At 43.7% G+C, this 19,480-nt stretch overlaps 1 protein-coding gene and 1 long non-coding RNA gene across 5 annotated transcripts in view; both read left to right on the top strand.

The window, feature by feature from the left end:
- Window positions 1–19,480, top strand: part of LOC136831446 (uncharacterized) — a 130,834-nt gene that overhangs the window by 22,698 nt on the left and 88,656 nt on the right. The window lies entirely within an intron of this gene.
- Window positions 12,099–13,239, top strand: LOC136831725 (uncharacterized). The gene has a single exon (XM_067092345.1). It carries the CDS (start codon window positions 12,099–12,101, stop codon window positions 12,651–12,653), a length of 555 nt encoding a protein of 184 aa, XP_066948446.1. The 3' UTR covers window positions 12,654–13,239.

Genomic DNA, 19,480 nt, shown 5'->3' with positions numbered 1-19,480 from the left:
GACAGAAAATAGGAAAACTGGGTAAGTGGTATTCTGCACTCCTCCTTGCTTATCCAAGAGGAGATACTTAACCTGTGACTGGGGAAGTGCTGTCGTTGGGAGTTACTGCCTCCTCCCAATAGTGCAGCAGATTGCTGTAAAAATCGTTCAGATAGTGAAACAAGCATGAAATTTGGCACAAACATTCCTAAGACTACGCTCTCTTAGAAAAGGGCGCTGGCCACCTGAAAATCCAAGATGGCGGCTATTTTTCAAAATGGCCGCCATCTATGTTGAGATTCACTGGTTTGGGAGCATCTATTGGATGGAATATGCCAGTTTTTTTTTTTTAAACCTCGACTTTTAGGTTATAAAAATGTTCCATACCACACATTTTATTGAAAACCCTTACTAAATGAATTGTAACCAAGATGGCGTACAAAATGGTTGCCATAAAAGTTTTTTTTTTCTATCCACAGCGCTAGCAGACATAGAGACCAACTGTTTTTATTTAATGGTATATTCATGTGATCAGACAGTTTAACTAATATGCTATTTTCAACTGAAATAGTAATGGTATGGTCACATACAACATTGTGTCTAAGACTGTAACCATAAAAAGAAAAGAAGAGAAATACGGACTAAACGCAACCAATCTATGTATAGGTCTCTCAACCTACACCTTTGAAAAATTCGAGGATAAGAAGGTAGGCATAGCATGACACGTTGGATGCTCAAGCTAGATTATCTACTGAAGAGAGGGCAATATTTATCTAGACTTCACATTTGCAAGTGCACAGAGCTGTGCAGGGAAGACCCAGCTTGTAGCACTTGCACCTTTCCCGACAGCCTGCTTTGCATCCACATTTGGTAAGCTGTTGGCAACTCTTGGCTAAGGGCGAGTTGGTTGTCCAGAGGACTTGCCATGCTTCACCAGACTTTGCCATCCCCACTCAGCAGGGTTCTCTGGCTGTGGCTGACACTGGGTGGCCTGCCCCCACACACAACCAGCCTGGTACGCAGCACGCTTGGTGTGTTGGAGGAGAGCTCCCTGGTTGGTGGAATGGCCTCATATGCCCTTTGTTTTCTGGCAAACATATCAAGTCTAGCCTCATCCACAGTGCCAGCAGTGCTGGATCTTTCATACATAAGTATGACAAACCTCTCCAGGACCTTCAGGTCACTCTCTTCCACTCTGAGAGGGTAGTGACTCAGTTTGGAGAACACAGTGGAGGCCTCTGGAAAGATGTTCCATGTCTGCCAGGCGGTCTTCTTGCCCTTGCTCCGGAAGGCTGACACTGTATCACAGCCTGTGAACGCATGGAAGAAGAGCATGCCATTCACCTTCTCCTGGCCCAGAGAGTTGCACAGGTCATGCACAGCAATCCAGCGCAGGCTCTGGCCTTGGCCAAATGCCACCCATAGCTTCTCTAGCCCTAGATTGTGGAGAGTGGAGAAAGCACTGACTGCAACGACAAGAACATCTGTGTCATTTGCTTTAACCGTGATGGTCTTGGCTCCATGTTCTGTGGCATATTTGGCATGGAGAAAGATGCGGGTGTCAGCTTCCTCATGAGAGCACTTTTCCAGTCCCTGAAGACTAGCCTCATGAGTGCTGAGGACAGCAGACCCTTTCGTGGCAATGACAACATTTGTGGCAGACATCTGGGCAACTTTGTCTGCCAGGAACTGGAACAACTCTGTCTTGTTGGCATCGTGTCTTAGGAAATTGCGCCAGTTGGATGGAATTGTGTTCTTGTCTGTCACCTTGCGCCTTCCTCCTTGACCACGTTGGAGCCTGGTCTCAGCTTTGAGGCTGGATGTATTGTATACATCAAATACAAGATGTGATGATGTGTACTTGCTGCTATAGGATTGTATCACAGGCAAGAAGTCGCAAAGTGCATAGCCCTCTAAGGTCTTTCCTTTCTTTGGTGGCAAGGCATGATCCATCTACAATGAGGACATCAGTCTTTGGTTCTTTGTCTTCTAGTGTAACATGACTCTCCAGGACCGAGGTCAGCTGAGACTTCTGACATGTGTACAGCCTACCACCCTCACTAAGGGAAGCTGGGAATGTTTGATTCTCGTGCTGGAAGAATTCCTGCAGATCACATTCACGGCTCTGACAGGATATAAATAGCTTTGAGAAAAGCTGGCAATCCTCCTTCAGAAGTTTCTGCTTTGACTGTTCTACAGGAGCAGCTTCTTGCCTGAAGAAGTCAGTTCTGTTCTTCTTTATCGGCTCATAGAAGGAGACTGCATTGTTTGCCAAAGAGTCTGAAAACTTCTGAAATTTAGTGCGGCCTCTGTCAAGGTGTGTCTGTAGAAGTTCTGCTGAGCTGGGGTGGGCAATGTCTTTGTTGTCAATGGAATACAGATCCTGGCTCTCTTCCTGAAAAGGACTTCCCAAGTGTTGCAAAGCCAATGACAGCTTGCTGACTCTCTCCAAGAATGTCTTCTGCGCATGAGGTGTTTGTTCATGGTGTGTTGTCTGCTCATTAGACTCCTTACTTTGAACCTCTGTTTCGTATGCAGACACCAAGCGGATGATCTCTGGGCCAGCCACCATCCATCTTCTGAGTGCTGACGGATCTTCAGTCAGCCCAATGGCTCCGCCATCAGCCTTTATAAAGGCATTGGTCTGCTCATGAGCTTCGTCAAGAGCCATTGCTGAGAACTGGCGACTGGTCTTGTGCACAACAAAGTTGCCAGCCTTGAACTCCTTGTGCAACTCTGGGTGTGAACTCTCTAGGTAAGCATGTCCCTGAGGTGAATAGGCAGCCAACGAGCATAGTTTGTATTATTGTTGGAAAAGAAGTAGGGTATCAGCTCATGCAATGCCTGGCAGTAGAGGACAAAATTGGCCTCACGGAAGGACCTGATCAGTAGGAATATCACAAGTTCCATAGACAACACCATGTGCCAGAAGTGGAACTGTGGACTCTGCTGTCTTCGAAGGTCACACCACTCCTCAAACTCTAATGCCTGCTCATTGTTGTTTGCTTTCTCAGCACAGTAGTCAGTGTATGCTGTCCTCAGGAGTTTGTACAAACTAGAGGCTGTAACCTGGTGCATCTGCCGTGTCCTGGTTACACTTGCAGCTGACAGGAAGGATTCTGCAGTTCCAGATGAAGCAACTCCTGCCTCCACCAGAGCTCCTGTCCAACCACTGTCATGAAGAAGAGTACCAAGAGATGTCATTGCTGCCATCTCAATGTGCAGACCACCAAACATTACCAGATACTTGTCTTCGCCATACTGATCAGGCCACTGCCACTGCACCTGCTTTGCTACGGCATAGATTGGCTGATCAGCTGTGATTATGGGTATCTGGCCAGGGTTCAGAAAATCAGTGACATCCTGCACTTTCTGCATCACGTGTTTGATCGTAGCAACAGAATGAGCCTGATCACGCAGGAGAGGAAGCAATGAAGTTATGGTTACTTCAAATTCTGGGCTTCTCTTCATTGAAGCGTGATGAGCTGACCACGTCAGATTCACTGCATCATCTATTTCCTGGGTGACTATGACCTTGTCTAGCCACTGATACTCCAGTGCAAGCTGTGGCCCCAAGATATCTGTGGGTGGCTTTGGTATTGCAGTGTTTGGTGGCACAGGGTTCTTTGTTTGAAAGGAAGCTGGTGAGATGTTTGTGAATGTGTCCGGCAATTCAGGCACCGACCTCACTTTCTCAGGTGCAAACTTTAGTTGCTGTCTTTCCTGTCCAGTGTTCTCCTTGGTGGGGTGCTGAAATATGGAGATGCTAGTTCCATGGAAGGAGGTAGTGGCAGTAGTTGCAGATGGGTTGTGGTCGATGTTGTCCATCACTGCAGTGGTGAACAACCCTTTTTGCAGTACTGGGGACAGACCACACCCTCCTCCACATATTTGCTAACTGTGGCATCTCCTAACTGTGCAGAGACCTCCAGTACTCTGTCATAAGAGATACTGAGGCCATACTGATGTAGCATTTCAACCAGGTTTCTCTTCCTGGTTTTGGCATAGCCCGATCATTCATCCAGTGCCATTTAAGTCCCGTGTGATCTGTACACCATCCGGGTAAGTACATGAACCATCATGTACAGCCCCCATACCCTTGGCTCGGCTCTCCCGCGCTGGCACATCCTGTCTATTCAGGTGCGGCTATCTAACTATAGCTGGTCTGGGGCTGTTAGAAAGCATTTGGGACACTAAACTAAACTATACTACAACTACTAGTCTAAGACTACAGGATTAGTAAAGCTGGATTAGCTGGCACTGAACCCCATGCTGAGTTACACAGCAGTGATGTCACCAGTGTGCCCTGGTTGTGTGCAGACATACACTCTTTTACATTTATTAATTTTCCTTCAAAATTGATGAGTTATTCGAAAGAGATGGCCTCATTAGGATCTAAAACCACAGAAACCAAGATCCATGTTTAAAACGATAATTGTTGAACGGGCATTATTTCTCATTATAATTATTGTTTCTACCTTTTCTTGGCAGCCATATAGCCCCCATATTTAAAGGTAAACTGTACTGGGAAGCTACAGAAACATAATATTCACAAGAAATAGTATGGAAGAGCTTTACCATATTGCTAGAAGCAAATACATGCCATTCTAGTGAAAAATTAGCCAAAATCTGTCGATACTGGCCGCCATCTTGGAATTTGGCCGCCATATTAAATTTTTTGTGTGGCCAGCGCCCTTTTCTGATAGAGGGAACTTTAAAGAGAACTTGTGCAAAATTTCATGCTTGTTTCACTATCTGAACGATTCTTATGAAATATGCAATTATCTGCTGCACTACAAGGGGATTTCTCTAGTTAAGTTGACTCGTCAAGGAGATCTGCCTCTTCCTCTTCCAAGATCTTGTTTATGACTTCTGAACTTGAGTGTTTGACTAAGGACATCTTTAAGTTCTTCGAGATCTTAAGTTTTCTTGACTGGACTGTCGGCGCCTTAGTGAAGAAAATAGAAGATTGTGCCTCTCTCCAAGCTGACTTTGCTATAGACTGGCTGGGAGTGCTCTTATGCGCAGATAAAGCGATAAGGGATGGATCCCAGGAGCTGGCAGCCTTGTTTGCGGTGGGAGTACTTAAGAAGTGAGAGCAGTGTTGTTTATTCACTTAAAAAGTTCTTCATTGGAGGGGTTGGTACCGTTCTCGGCTAGTACTCTGCTGGGCCTGCGTTTGATTCTCCGACCGGCCAGTGAAGAATTGGAGAAATTTATTTCTGGTGATAGAAATTCATTTCTCATTATAATGTGGTTTGGATTCTGCAATTAAGCTGTAGGTCCCATTGCTAGGTAACCAATTGGTTCTTAGCCATGAAAAATACATCTAATCCTTCAGGCCAGCCCTAGGAGAGCTGTTAATCAGCTCAGTGGTCTGGTTAAACTAAGGTATACTAAACTATTCACTTAAAAAGGGGGCACTCCCCACCAGAGATCCACACTCCTTTTTTGCTCCTTTAAATCAACAGGAACTTTTTCCCAGGGCTACAGTAGAGCATAACGCAGCGGAGCTGCAAAAGAAATCCATGCAAGACTTGCTGGCCCAGTCCACCAAATGTCCTAAGGAGTCTGGACATTCAGCATCTTCCGCATCGTTTGCACCTAGAACGATTTCCCCTCTACAGCAAACCTTTCGAGGAGGTAGAGGTACAGTGAACCCCCCGTATTCGCGGGGGATGCGTCCCACACAACCCCGCAAATAGCTAAATTCCGCGAATACTTAAAACCCCTCTAAAAACACTTAGAACTGCCCATTTTGATAGTTTAAACACAGAAAACTGTAGAAATGCATATACCTGAGTATTTTAATAGTTTTATCACAAAAAGTGTATTTATTCATGAAAATTATATGAAAATATAGTAATTAGTGAATATTTCTCAGTGAAAAATACCACGAATGGGCGAATTTTCTGCGAATAATGGCTAGATATGTTCCACAGAGAAACCCGCGAATGCGTGAGTCCGCGAATCGTGAGAACGCGAATACAGGGGGTTTACCGTAGATTCCAGCCCCGTTCCCAAGCGTATTCTAGGTCTGTTTGGCCAATTAAGAAGTCAGCAAGCAAATCTTCCTCTCACAAGTGAGGATACTATCCTCCATGTACCAGTGGGGGCCAGGCTTCAATATTTATGGAGCAAGTGGAAGGACAAAGATATAGAACCTTGGGTTTTAAAGGTGATCAAAGTAGGATACTCCATTCCATTCAGGGAGAAACCTCCCTTAGTGTCCTCTCCTATCAACTTGGCGGCCTACTCTTTAGACTTAGAGAGGTATTTGGCCCTATCACAGGAAGTTTCGTCTTTCGCCAAGAGAGCCATAGAAATAGTCAGAGATGTCAACATGCCGGGGTTCTACAACCGCCTATTCGTTGTCCCAAAATCATTGGGAGACTGGAGACCTGTCCTGGACGTCAGCACCTTGAATTTCTATATTCAGACTACAAAATTCAAAATGAAACAACCCACTCTCTTCCATCCGTCAAGGGGATTGGATGGCAACCATAGACATGCAGGGTGTATATGTCCATGTTCCAGTTCACCCGGAAGCCAGGAATATCTACGGTTTGTATTCCAGGACAAGGTCTTCCAATTTCGAGCACTGTGCTTAGGACTTAAGACAGCCCCTCAAGTTTTAACCCGAGTCCTCGCCCCAAGGGCAAAATGGCTACATCTCATGTGGATCAACATCTGCCTATATTTAGACGATTGGTTCCTACACTCCCCGTCGGAATCAAGTTGCACGGAGGACCTAAAGAAGACTCTTGTGTTAGCCCAAGAATTGGGCCCACTGATAAATCTCGACAAGTCCTAATTAGTCCCGAGTCAATCAGTTCTTTATTTGGGAATGAAGATCACCTCTCGGGATTTTCGGGCTTTTCCATCCGACAAGAAAATAAAAGCCTGCATTCAGACAGTTCAGAAATTCCTCTCTTTCCTGTCATGCTCGGCCAACGAATGGGTGAGTTTACTGGGAACTCTATCCATAGAAAAGTTCGTTCCGTTAGGGAGACTTCACACGAGAGTACTACGATTCTTTTTGAAAGCCAGTTGGCAGAGGAAGTTTCTCCCAGACTCGTTTGTTTTCCCAATCACCCCCGAGATCACAGAGGACCTTCGATGGTGGCTTGTAACAGGAAGGTTTGCGGAAGGGAAATCTCTACACCCTGTGAACCCCAACCTCACATTATACTCAGATGCATCGGATCTGGGTTGGGGGCCTCTCCTAGAAAACAACGAAGCGTCAGGGACATGGTCACTACCCAAGAGAGAACTTCATATCAACGTGAAGGAGCTGAAGGCAATACACTAAGCTCTTCAACATTTCTCAATAGCGACTTACAAATCTAGTCATAGTCCACTCGGACAACATGTCAGCTCTGGCGTACATAAAGAATCAGGGAGGGACACACTCCTTTTCACTGTATCAAGCGACCAAAGATTATCTTGGCGCAGGGAAATCAAACCAAGATTGTTACCTGCTTTATACAGGGCAAACTCAATGTCATAGCCGACAAATTAAGTCGTTGCAAACATGTCCTACCCACAGAATGGACACTGAATCCGCAGGTATGCACCGATCTGTGGAAACGGTGGGTAAAACCGTCGATAGATCTATTTGCAACATTGAGGAATCATCGACTCCCTTTGTATTGCTCCCCAGCCCCGAACCGTCTCGTGTGGGCAACAGATGCAATGCTCCAGGACTGGTCGAACCTGGATGTATATGCCTTCCCACCATTCGGTATGGTGAGAGACGTAATCAACAAATTCCTCTTCCACGACCCCTCGAGGTAGGTTCCTTCACATGGTGAGGGGGTAAGGGGCCCTGGCTTTTCTTCTTCGTTCTTATGAAGAATAAGAGCCCGGGCCCTGACGGATCACCTACAAACCTTTCGATTTAAATGGTGTGGATGTTTTCACTTTCGTACAAATTTCTTGGACCTGGTAAATAGGAAAAGGTATCATAGCTGGGATTGGGTTTATATCTGAAGCTAAATAGTGAGAACCGTGGCAGGACCATCAACTGCCCGATAATGTTCGGACCTGAGTTTTCAGGCGGAACTATTCTACGGAACTGGACCACGGATTCCAGGGGGGGTCTAGTTCTGGGAATAGGACTCTCGGCATTCTGTCCGGTTTGCCCATAATGTGATTAGGGTGGGGATGATTGTATTCTAGTAATGCTCTCAGTCCTATCAAGCGGGTTGGCTTACACTTGAGCCACTTTAATCATGTTGTGCCATCCCCTTTGGGGTAGGGTAGGGATGCGGACATTTGGGAGTCGGTTCTCACTTGTGCCATTAGTGGAGGAATGAACTCCATGAAAGGCTGATGATATCTTTTTAAGATTTTCAGGTTTTTTTTTTTTTTTTTTTTTTTTTTCTCCTCCAATACTTTTATCTTTATGGACTGTATAAATAAGGATATAAGTACCCCTGGACCCTGTGATGATAACCAATCGGCACAGACAAAGACCTCTGCAACCTCGTCTCGGAAACGCGTACAGAAAACCCAAATAAACATTCCAGTGTAATAACACTGAAACCCTATGCTCCAGTAAGGAGCAAAGGGAAATTTAATGGAAATGGTGATTGTGAAATTGGACCAGGAATATATGAACAGTCATATGACAAATATTTGACCTTTAGCCTGGAAGAACCAAATTGTGACATTTTCAATGTATACAGGGATATTTTAAAGTGTTGTGGCCGAGAGCCTAAGATTAGTTCCGAAGGTAAAGGAAAGCTGACGGTTGAATCTACCTCAGGTAAAGAAAGTGAAAATCTAAAATCATTGTCTCACCTTGGAGGAGTCAAAGTGGAATGTGCCGTACATGCCTATTGGAACCACTCCAAGGGTATGATATTTGCCCCACAGCTCATGACATATTCTGAGGAAAAGTTAGTGGAAGAATTGAAAGACCAAGGAGTAATAAAAATAGAAAGAATGAAGAAAAAAGTAAATGGAGCCCTAGTCCCACTTCCCAACTTGATAATCACTTTTAATTCCACTCGATTGCCTAATATAGTGAAGGCAGCTTGGTTACGCTTCAAGGTCAAACAATACATCCCAAGGCCGAGGAGATGCTTTCATTGCCAGGAATTTGGACACATGTTAGGGTCATGCAGGCAGAAACTGCAAGGCAAACCTGCCAATTGTGTCAAGTGCAGCGAACCAGAGCATGGCATATGTAACAAGCATGCCAGGTGTGTACATTGTGGAGAGAATCACCCTTCATCTTCAATAAATTGTGATGTATACATCATGGAAAAGGAGATTCAATCATTAAGGGTAACTGAACGACTTACATTTAGAGAGGCAAGAGAGAGTATTAAACTTATATGTTAGACCAGGAATATCCTTTGCCAGTGTAGCCGCCAACCTGAGAAAGAATATAAATGGTACAAAGGCCAATCTAAACAAAACACCAGTGATGACTCGTAACCGAGCCTCTTCGGAGGCTGTGCCAGGGATGGCTGGCACTTCTGCCTCTTCGGAGTCTGTGCCAGTGATGGCTGGCACTTCTGCCTCTTTGGAGGCTGTGCCAGTGACTGCTGGCAGTTTTACCTCTTCGGAGGCTGCGCCAGTGGTTTCTGGCGTTCCTGCCTCCTTGGAGGCTGCACCAGTGATTGCCGGCGGTTCCGCCTCTTCAGAGGCTGCTCCAGGCATTGCTGGCGCTTCTGCCTCTTTGGAGGCGGCGCCAGTCATTGCTGGTGCTTCGGCCTCCTCGGAGGCTGCGCCAGTGGTTGCTGACGCCCCGCCTCTTTGGAGGCTGCGCCAGTCATTGCTGGCACTCCCGACTCATCGGAGGCAGTGCCGGATGTAGCTGGCACTGCTGATCTTCACACCCCTCCTCAGGAGACATCAGCTTTGTCTGGTGTCCCTGAAACCGACAACCCCTAAAAAGGAAGGCCGCTACAAACAATCGGTCTCCTTCTAGAAAAAAGGAGCAAGGTAGCAAGCTGAAAGCGCTTAAAAGAGGCTCCAATATTACAGCTTGTAAAGGAAAATAAAATTCATTAACTTTCTCCAATGGAACTGTCAGGGATTGAGAGCAAAGTGGGAAGAATTGAGACTGCTCATATTAGAAGTGTCTCCTGTTTGTATAGCTCTGCAGGAGACCATGATTGGTAACAACATGTGCCCCAGCCCACGAGAGTATACATCTTATTACTCCACTTATAATTTAAATATGGGAAGTCATGGTGGTGTCGTTTTGTATGTTCGAAATGATACCCCACAAAATCCTATTAATATCCAGTCAGCTTTGCAAGTAATAGGTGTACAGATCCATCTACAAAGAAAATATACAGTATGCTCTCTCTGTCTACCACCAAATGAAGTCTTCCCAATCAATGAATTTAAATCTCTTATCCAACAGTTACCACGTCCCTTTATTATTTTGGGAGAGATGAATTGCAGAAGCCCTCTTTGGGGGTGATATTGTCACCAACCAAAGAGGAAGATGCCTAAGTTCCATCATAGAAGGTGAAAATGTGGGGATCCTCAACTCTGGGGAGTCTACACATTTTCACGTTCAAACAGGCACGCTATCGGCAATTGATCTATCTATATGTAGTGATGACTGCCTTATAGATTTTAATTGGAGAGTTATAAATGATAGATTCACCAGTGACCATTTCCCAATAGTGGTGAGTTCAGCATCAAGTCCTCCATCTTCCAGGCTACCTAGATGGAATACAAAAAAAGCTGATTGGGCAACATTCCAGGAGCAAAGCTCAATAGATGACTCTGCTGATGACTTTCCCAGCGTAGATGATGCTCTTGAATTTTTAAGTACAATATTGTTCTCGGCTGGTCTTCAGTCCATACCCAGGACATCAGGCGTATTTATCCGCCGACCGGTTCCCTGGTGGACTCGTAAATGCCAGGAAACTCATAGAACTATGAGGTCTGCATACACAAGATACTGTAGATGAAAACGTGAGTATTACCGTGTAGAATTTCGAAAAGCAAGAGCTCATTTTCGTTTGGAAATCAAAAAAGCACGAAAAGAATCTTGGACAATCTTTATTTCTTCAATAAATTCGAAAACTCCTCTAACACTAGTTTGGAAGAGAGTTAGAAAAATAGCAGGCAAGTTTACTCCCTGTCAACCTCCAGTTATCAAGATCAATGGTTGTGAGGTAGCAGACCCCCAGTTAGTTGCAAATGAGTTTGTTAATCATTTTGCTAATGTTGCAAAGAAAAACGATGATTGACCATACTCGGCTCAAAGGCAGCAGATGGAACAAGTTGAAATAGATTTTAATACGTTGAGACATGAGAAATACAATGATCCGTTTACGATGAGGGAATTTCTATCGGCCCTAAATAAATGTAATGAATCAGCTCCTGGACTGGATGATATAACGTATTCAATGATTAAGCAAACCCCTGAAATACAGAATTTACAGGGAGCATATCTTCCCTAAGATCTGGGAGATGTTAAAATAATTGCCGTTTGCGAAACCTGGAAAAGACTCGTTTAAAGTAGAAAATTATCGTCCAATTGCACTATCATCATGTTTGTGCAAGATCATGGAAAAAATGGTTAACACACGCTTGATGTGGTACTTAGAACAGGGTAAATATCTGTCCCCAGCACAGTGTGGCTTCCGAAGCATGCACTCCACAAATGATGTTCTACTTCGAATGGAGTCTTCAATATGTAAAGCTTTTGCCAACAAGCAACATCACATCACGGTCTTCTTTGATTTGGAGAAGGCTTATGATACAACATGGAGATATGGCATTTTGAGGATCCTTCATGAATGTAACCTCAGAGGCAATTTGCCCCTCTTCATTAAGGTTTTTATTAAAAATAGGCTATTTCGGGTCCTGGTTGGAGCAACAATGTCAGAAGTATTCAGTCAAGAAGAAGGAGTACCACAAGGAAGTGTTTTAAGCGTAACATTGTTTGCCTTGGCAATCAATGGGGTTTCCAAAATAATTCCCTCAGATATAACATATACCCTTTTGTTGACGACCTTTCAATCTCCTTTGCAGCTTCAAGGATGGCAGTGGCTGAACGTCGCCTTCAGCTCTGCATTGACAATATAGTGAAGTGGGCTGAGGTTAATGGTTTTAAATTTTCTACTAGTAAAACGGTAACTATGCACTTTTGTCGCATTAGAGGATTTCATCCTGATCCAGATCTATTTATTCATAGGCAAAGAATTCCATGTGTAGGTGAAACGAGGTTCCTTGGGTTGATTTTCGATAGTAAGCTGACCTGGATCCCAAATCTGAAGTATATTAAGACCAAATGCTTGAAAGCGATGAATTTGCTGAAAGTTCTGTCTCGTACTGTGTGGGGTGCAGACAGAACTCAGATGTTGAGATTGTTTAAAGCCCTGGTCTTTTCAAAATTAACGTATGGATGCGAAGTTTACACGTCTGCAAAGCCCAATAGCCTTAAAATGCTCAACTCGATTCATCATGGTGGGGTACGGTTGTGTACAGGAGCATTTAAATCGTCTCCCATTGAGAGCATGCTGGTAGATGCTGGTGAGGTGCCACTGGATCTTCATTACAAGCGTCTGCTGGTTCGGAGCTGGTATAGATTCCAGAGGCTACCTAAGTCTTTGACCAGCATATGTATGAGAAGGGAAAGGCATTGGCATTATTATGAAAATCATCCCAAGCAACCGCATCCGTTTTGCTTTTAGAATAAACTTGATTCTCAGGGAATTAAATATGCCTAGGGTGAAGATTCTACCAGTAAAGTATTCTGTTATTCCCCCCTGGAAATTTCCAGAGGTAGAATTCTGCAAGTATTTTAATTTCACCAAGTCAGAATTGTCATGTGAGGCCATGCGGTCAATATTTTTAGAACATTCGATGGAACATGGCACCTACACACCAATCTTCACGGATGGCTCAAAGTCTGATGCTGGTGTCGGCTTTGGTGTAGTCTTCCCTGATATAGAGAGGAGTGGAAGGTTATCATCCGTTGCCTCAATTTTTACTGCCGAGATAAATGCAATTTTAAAAGCTTTAAAGGAGATTTTAATTCATAATGGAAACAATTTTATTATATATAGTGATTCAAAAAGTGTACTTCAGGCACTGGAATCTTTTAATCCTTTAAACCCCTTGATTTTAGAAGTATTAGAATGGTTGTTTTTATTGAAAAGAAGAGAGAAAGAAGTTAAGTTTTGTTGGGTGCCTTCCCATGTTGGGGTGGATGGGAACGAAAAAGCAGACCAACTAGCGAAATCAGCGGTCAACTCTCCAGAACCCACAAGATGCCTACTACCATATCGGGATGTATATCCTGTAGTAGGACAAACAATAAAAAGCGTTGGCAGTCCCAGTGGGAGAATATTTTAACAAATAGAAAAATGCGTAGTATTGCATCATCTGTGTCTCCTTGGTCATATCCCCATACACCAAGGAGACAGGAGACAATGCTATGCAGGTTGAGGATTGGACATACAAGACTCACGCATGGGTTCTTGATGTCCCGTGAGAATCCTCCAATTTGTGAAGACTGTGCTGTACCCCTGAGTGTGGGACATTTGCTGGTTGAATGTCCCACACTTAGGAATTTGAGACAAAGGTTCCTGTCTTGGGGACGAGATGAAGTTGATAATTTTAATCTTGCTACAATCCTTGGAAAGGATTGTAACACTCAGCAATTGTATACTTTTATGTTGGAGGCGGGCCTTCTGAAGAAAATTTAGCTTGTACATAGAATATATGAAGAAATTTATTTATATACGTATCAGATATTTTTATATGAAATTTATTTTAAACCTATTTCTTTTTATTCAAATATTTATATGCATACCTTTTAGATATTTTTATATGGATTTTTTTTATATACATAACTTTTAGATATTTTTATATGAAATTTATTTTAAACTTAATTTTTATATTTAAATTTGTTTCGGGGTCAGTAACCTAGATGTTATGACACCAGATTTAATAAACAAATCAATCAATCAATCCTCTTCCACGACAATGTATCAGTGACCTTGGTAGCTCCCTTCTGGCCACAGAAAGAGTGGTTTCCAGATCTCCTCAATCTCCTAGTAGACTTCTCAAGATTGCTTCCACAATGACGAAATCTACTCAAGCAACCGCACTTTCACCGATTCCATCTAGGACTATCCACTCTCGCTCTGACAGGCTTCAGACTGTCAGGAAACTTGTCAGAGCGAAAGGCTTTTCGAGATCAGCTGCGGAAGCAATTGCCAGATGTAGACGTCAGTCTTCCTCCAACATCTACCAGAATGAATGGACAGTATTCCGCAGCTGGTGCAGAAGAGACAAGATATCATCGTCTTCTACCTCTGTAGTGCAAATAGCAGACTTCTTGCTATTTTTAAGGTCTTCACGAGGATTGGCTACATCCACAATCAAAGGTTACAGAGCAATGCTCAACTCCATTTTCAGACATAGAGGTCTGGATCTATCTACTGATAAAGACATCAGTGACTTTACCAAGTCACTAGATACTGCGAAGCAAAAGAAATCAGATTCCATATCCTGGAGTCTAGATGTTTTAAAATGGCTCTCAGGTCTGCCTTCTGAACCTCTTCAATCCACATCCCTAGGGATCTAACAAGAAAAACACTATTTCTAGTCGCTCTAGCTACTGCCAAGAGAATTAGTAAGTTACAGGCCCTGAGCATGAAGGTAGGATTCTCACAGGGAGACGCAGTCTGTTGCTTTATATGGGGTTTCCTAGTGAAGAATGAAATGCCATCCTTTCCCTGGCCCCATTCATTCACAATCAAAGGCTTAACGGACATTCTAGGTCCTACGGACCAAGAGGGAGCTCTTTGTCCAGTAAGAGCACTTAAGTATTATTTAGAAAGAACTAAGAATATCAGAGGCGTGTCCCCTAACCTCTGGTGTTCAGTTAAGGATCCAACATGTCCTTTGTCCAAGAACGCATTGGCATTCTTCTTGAGAGACGTGATTTCTGAGTTGCACATTAAGATTCAAGAAGAAGACTTGTAAGGTTAAAGCCCTCGAAATTAGGGCAGTAGTGATTTTGATTTCCTTCAAGAGGAATTTATCCCTATCTTCTATTTTACAATCCACTTTCTGGAGGTGCAAATCAGTGTTTGCAAATTTTTATCTACGTGACATCGAAACTGTTTACGAGAACTGCAGTACCCTTGGCCCATTATCTGTGGCTGGCATGGTATTGGGGGAAGAAGGGTAGGGGGTACCCTTACACTCCTCTATCTACTCGCCTTGAATTAAGTTGTCGAGTTTCGGGAAATTGGGGGTACTGAGTACTTGGAGCACCCATCATTCGTTGTGTCGTGCTATGAATGGTTTATGGTATCTGTTCTGTTTTATGGTGCATGTGTAACTTGTGTTTTATGGTTTTGGTTGGTTCTGTGCCCAGTGCAAGGGCTTTTGTGTTTTTTATGCTTTGGCAGCCATCGGAGTACTCCTCAGCTGCAAAGCCCCACTAATGTAGAGACGCCTCTGGCTTCACTGCCACGCCACTACGGTCGAGATGAGCCGCATCAGAGCCAGTATTTTCCTGCTGGAGCTCTCTCATCAGGTAGGTTACAGCTAACATTCTCAATGTTAACTACATACTATTTTAAAAATTCATCTCCATTCATGAGTGTTTTTTGAGTAGTACATGCCCATGCATCCCACCTCCTGTCAGTGTGGGATTCAGCTATGTAGTTACTTGGTAAGTTACTTATATAAAAATGACATTTTTATAATAAAATAAAGTTTTATATATACTTACCAAGTAACTACATGATCATAGCCCTCCTTCCTCCCCTCATATGGGCGTAGGGCATAAACGAATTGGGCTCATTAGTAGTGTTGTACCTATCCTTTCCCGAAAGTGGGCGGGGCGAGTTACCTACACCAAAATATTGGAACGCTACCACGAATTTTCAAATTTAAGCTGCTGATCAATGAAATGTAATAGCTATGCAGTTACTTAGTATATATAAAACTTTATTTTATTATAAAAATGTCTTTTTTTTTTTTTTTTTACTTACAGTCTATAGTCAACACAAAACTACTTAAGTCATGTGGACATAAATATATAGATCAAACCCTACCTAACTGCAAACTAACCTACAATCAGTCCAGAAGGTGCACACATATAGTTAATTTGATGATCAACACACACTTTTTTTCTTTAATCTGAACATACAAAATACAGTAAATACAATTACTTTACTATTATATATCCAAGACATACAAACATCTCCAATCCATAAGCATCAAACATATCACGTGAATATTTACGTAAATGAGCTTTAGCAAATTTAGAACCCACCACAGACACATACACTACATAGCTCAGTATATAGTAGTTAAGATAAGGTAAAAGTTCTTTCTTTTCCAGATAAATCTCACAACTCATTGCAACTTATAAAGGCTCAACAAACAATAACGGGAATTGTCTCAAAAACCAATCACTAAGTTCAATACATTGATTGAATTATATCTTTATTGTACTTTGGACTTCTTTCACAAAAATAGGATCATTTTCCAGGGTTCCATAACACCCTCTATAGAAGGGCATTCATAAGACGTCCAAGTGCCATTTGTATGCCAGTACGTTAACTGACTCGACTCATCTCACAAGGGGTAGACCTTTCCACAACTATGCCTGTGGAGCAAAGTCCATTATTAGAAATCTTAGGTGTGGGAATATTTACAAGAGGCATGCAACAAAAAAAGAATTAACAAACAGACAGAAAAACTGTACATTAAGTAACTTACCAAGTAATTACATAGCTAACAATTTCTGTTAACTGGCAGCTAAAACTGAAAATTCGCGGTAGCGGTTCTTTTGTTTTGTTTTGTTGTAAGTAGCTAGCCCCACCCACTTTCAGGGAAGAAGAGGAACAACACAGCAAGAAGGATCGATCAATTTATTTTTGCCGGCTTTCGACGAAGGTTGTGAGCAGCAGCGTAAATTTGGAATTACGTAGACTTTACTGGATATTTTCCCAGAAGTATTGGTGAAGTATTTTCGATTCTTTTGATTGCTTTTCGGCATTTATTTAGTCAGGTTGACTGAAATTAGACAGAGTACCGAATTTTTACTTTTTCCTTTCTGTTGAGACTTAATTGGCATTTGCTTTAACCATGTCCAACGCAACTACATCTAGCACTCGATATCAAGATTGACTTCCACCAAATATGACTTAACATTATGTGTGCTAATTGCAGGGGCCAAGTGTGCTCTATAGATCTTACCTGTCCTGAATATATTGACTGCGACCCCAGACAGTGGAAGATTTTAACTTCTCACCTTTTCAAGTTGGAAAGAGACAGAATTAGGAAAGCTAATGCTAGGAGTGATGTATTTAGCTAGTCAGTATTCTTTGAAATTTTCATCTGGTGTTCCTGTAATTTCTGTTATGTCCCGAAATCCCAGTCCTTCAGCTATACAACCTGTTCCCATTCCCAGCTCGCATACTTCCAACCCCAGTGCCATTGTCACTCTTGAAGGAAAATTTGATTGTAAGTTTGAATTATGAATGCATTCTATGTCTCGGGTGATTCTGTTCAAAATATGAACCGTGAACATAGTGCTCACAGTGAAATGTTAGTGGAGGACCTGACTGTCTGTCCCACCAACTGTCCTAGGCAAAGGTCCCTAACATACTCTCCCACACCTGGGAGAAGTCATACTGAAGGCCCAAGAGAGGTTGGTGGGATCTGCCCACGGGCAGTTGGCCCCTCAGTCGCACCTGTTGCAGATTCCCAGTTGACGACAAAACTCCTCTGGAAAGGCGTTTTCTCGGAGGTGCACCATCTTTCCTCCAGTTCCAAAGCATCGAGTCCTGATTGCAGGCAACATTGGCACTTCAAGGATGAATCTAGACTGCTCAAGAGGTCCGCAGTGGATGTGTCTAGCACCCCTTAGGTGCCTTGTAAGAAAGTGAGAGAGGCTGTTCCATCTTGTAATCTATGGGACAGTCCGGAGCATTTTTCGCCAAGCGTCTGTGTTGGACTCTGATTGGTCCCAATGGAGACGAGTTTCGTTGGAGCGCCCATTAGCACCCAAGCTGTCCACTGTTTCTTAGTGCACTTCTTTGATAAAGTGTCCTCCAGCTCCTACCCTCGCCTCTAGACGCTCCTCCTCTCGCGATGTAGCGGTTTTGGCAGTAGCGCCTAAACCCCAGTTGGCACTGGAGCGCCCATTGGCGCCAGAGCTTCCACCAACGCCAGAACTTCCAGTAGCACCCAGGCGTGTAGCAGCTTTCGAGCGCCCATTGGCTCCCAAGCACTCTGTATCCTCCAAGCTTCCAGTAGCTCCTGAGCCCCCAATTGCACCCAGTCTTCCAGTAGCTTCCGAGCAGCCAACGACAATCAATCATCCTTCTTCTCATCGTATGATGACAGCATTTTCTTCTGCGGCACCAGTGGTTGTAGACCCAGCTCTGGCTCCCATACAGCAGCGCCTAGACGACATCTTGAGTTTTTTGAAACCTCAACCTCCTCCACTGAGTACGGTAGATGCGCCTCTGTCTCCAGTCTTGTCAGTCAAAGTGGAGGCTAAGGATCAGGAAGAGGATACTCCTACTACGGCATATTCAGCCCTTTTGCGCTTCTTGTTTTCCCGACTTCTTCTCCAGCGGCTCCTCCTCCTCTGGCTTCGGCTTTTCAGATGAGCAATCTTCAGTCTGAATCTTCCAAGCTCCCCAAATTGGTGCTTTATCCTTCAGCTAAGAAGGCCACAAATGAAGTATAGTGTTGGTTAGCAGACAAGGGAGAAGAGGGGAAGGCTGTGTTCTGTTATCCTCGTCCGTGTTTATTGAGAAGGAGGTGCTCGTATTATGCTACTAGAGAAGTTCCCTCCCTGGGTGTGTCTGCCTCTGCCCACGAGGACTTCTTGGGGCTTATTGAAGCCTCCCATAGGTCTGCCTTGTCAGTGACGAAGGTGATGTTCTCTTCCGCCGAACTTGATCACCAGTTGAAAAATATTTTCAAAGTCTTTGAAGTGGTCCATTTCCTGGATTGGGCAGTGGGTGCCCTGGCCAAGAAAATTCAGGACTTTCCTTCTGTTCCCATTGACTTCTCATCGGATCATCTAGGCATACTATTCTGTATAGACATGGGAATTAGAGACTCTTCTCAGGAATTAATCTAGACGTAGTCTATGGGTATTTTAAAGAAGAGAGAGCTTTGGTGCTCTGATACCTCCAAAGGGGTCACATCAGCACAGAAATCGGCTCTTTTCTTCTCTCCGCTATTGCGTGGCTTCCTTTTCCTTCAATTGGTGGTTAATGGTATCACTTCAGACTTGCAGAAGAAGTCAACACAAGATCTGGCTCAGTCCTCAAAACGCGCTCGAGAGAATATCTCCTTCAGTGCCAAGTGTTCCTCTCCTCCACAGCACCAGGCAAAGATTTCAGTCAAGGCCTTGTGCGAAAGTCCGTTTCTCCTCCAAGGCCGTCAAGAAGTCTTCAACCAAACCTTCATCCAAAAAGTGAGGAAAGTTTTCCCCATGCAGCAGTAGGCACCAGGCTCCTTTTTTGGGAAG

The sequence above is a fragment of the Macrobrachium rosenbergii genome, chromosome 48 (assembly GCF_040412425.1).
Source record: "Macrobrachium rosenbergii isolate ZJJX-2024 chromosome 48, ASM4041242v1, whole genome shotgun sequence".
NCBI classification, from domain to species: domain Eukaryota; kingdom Metazoa; phylum Arthropoda; class Malacostraca; order Decapoda; family Palaemonidae; genus Macrobrachium; species Macrobrachium rosenbergii.
The sequence above is the reverse complement of the archived record's forward strand: the minus strand, read 5'-3'. Positions and strand labels throughout refer to the sequence as shown.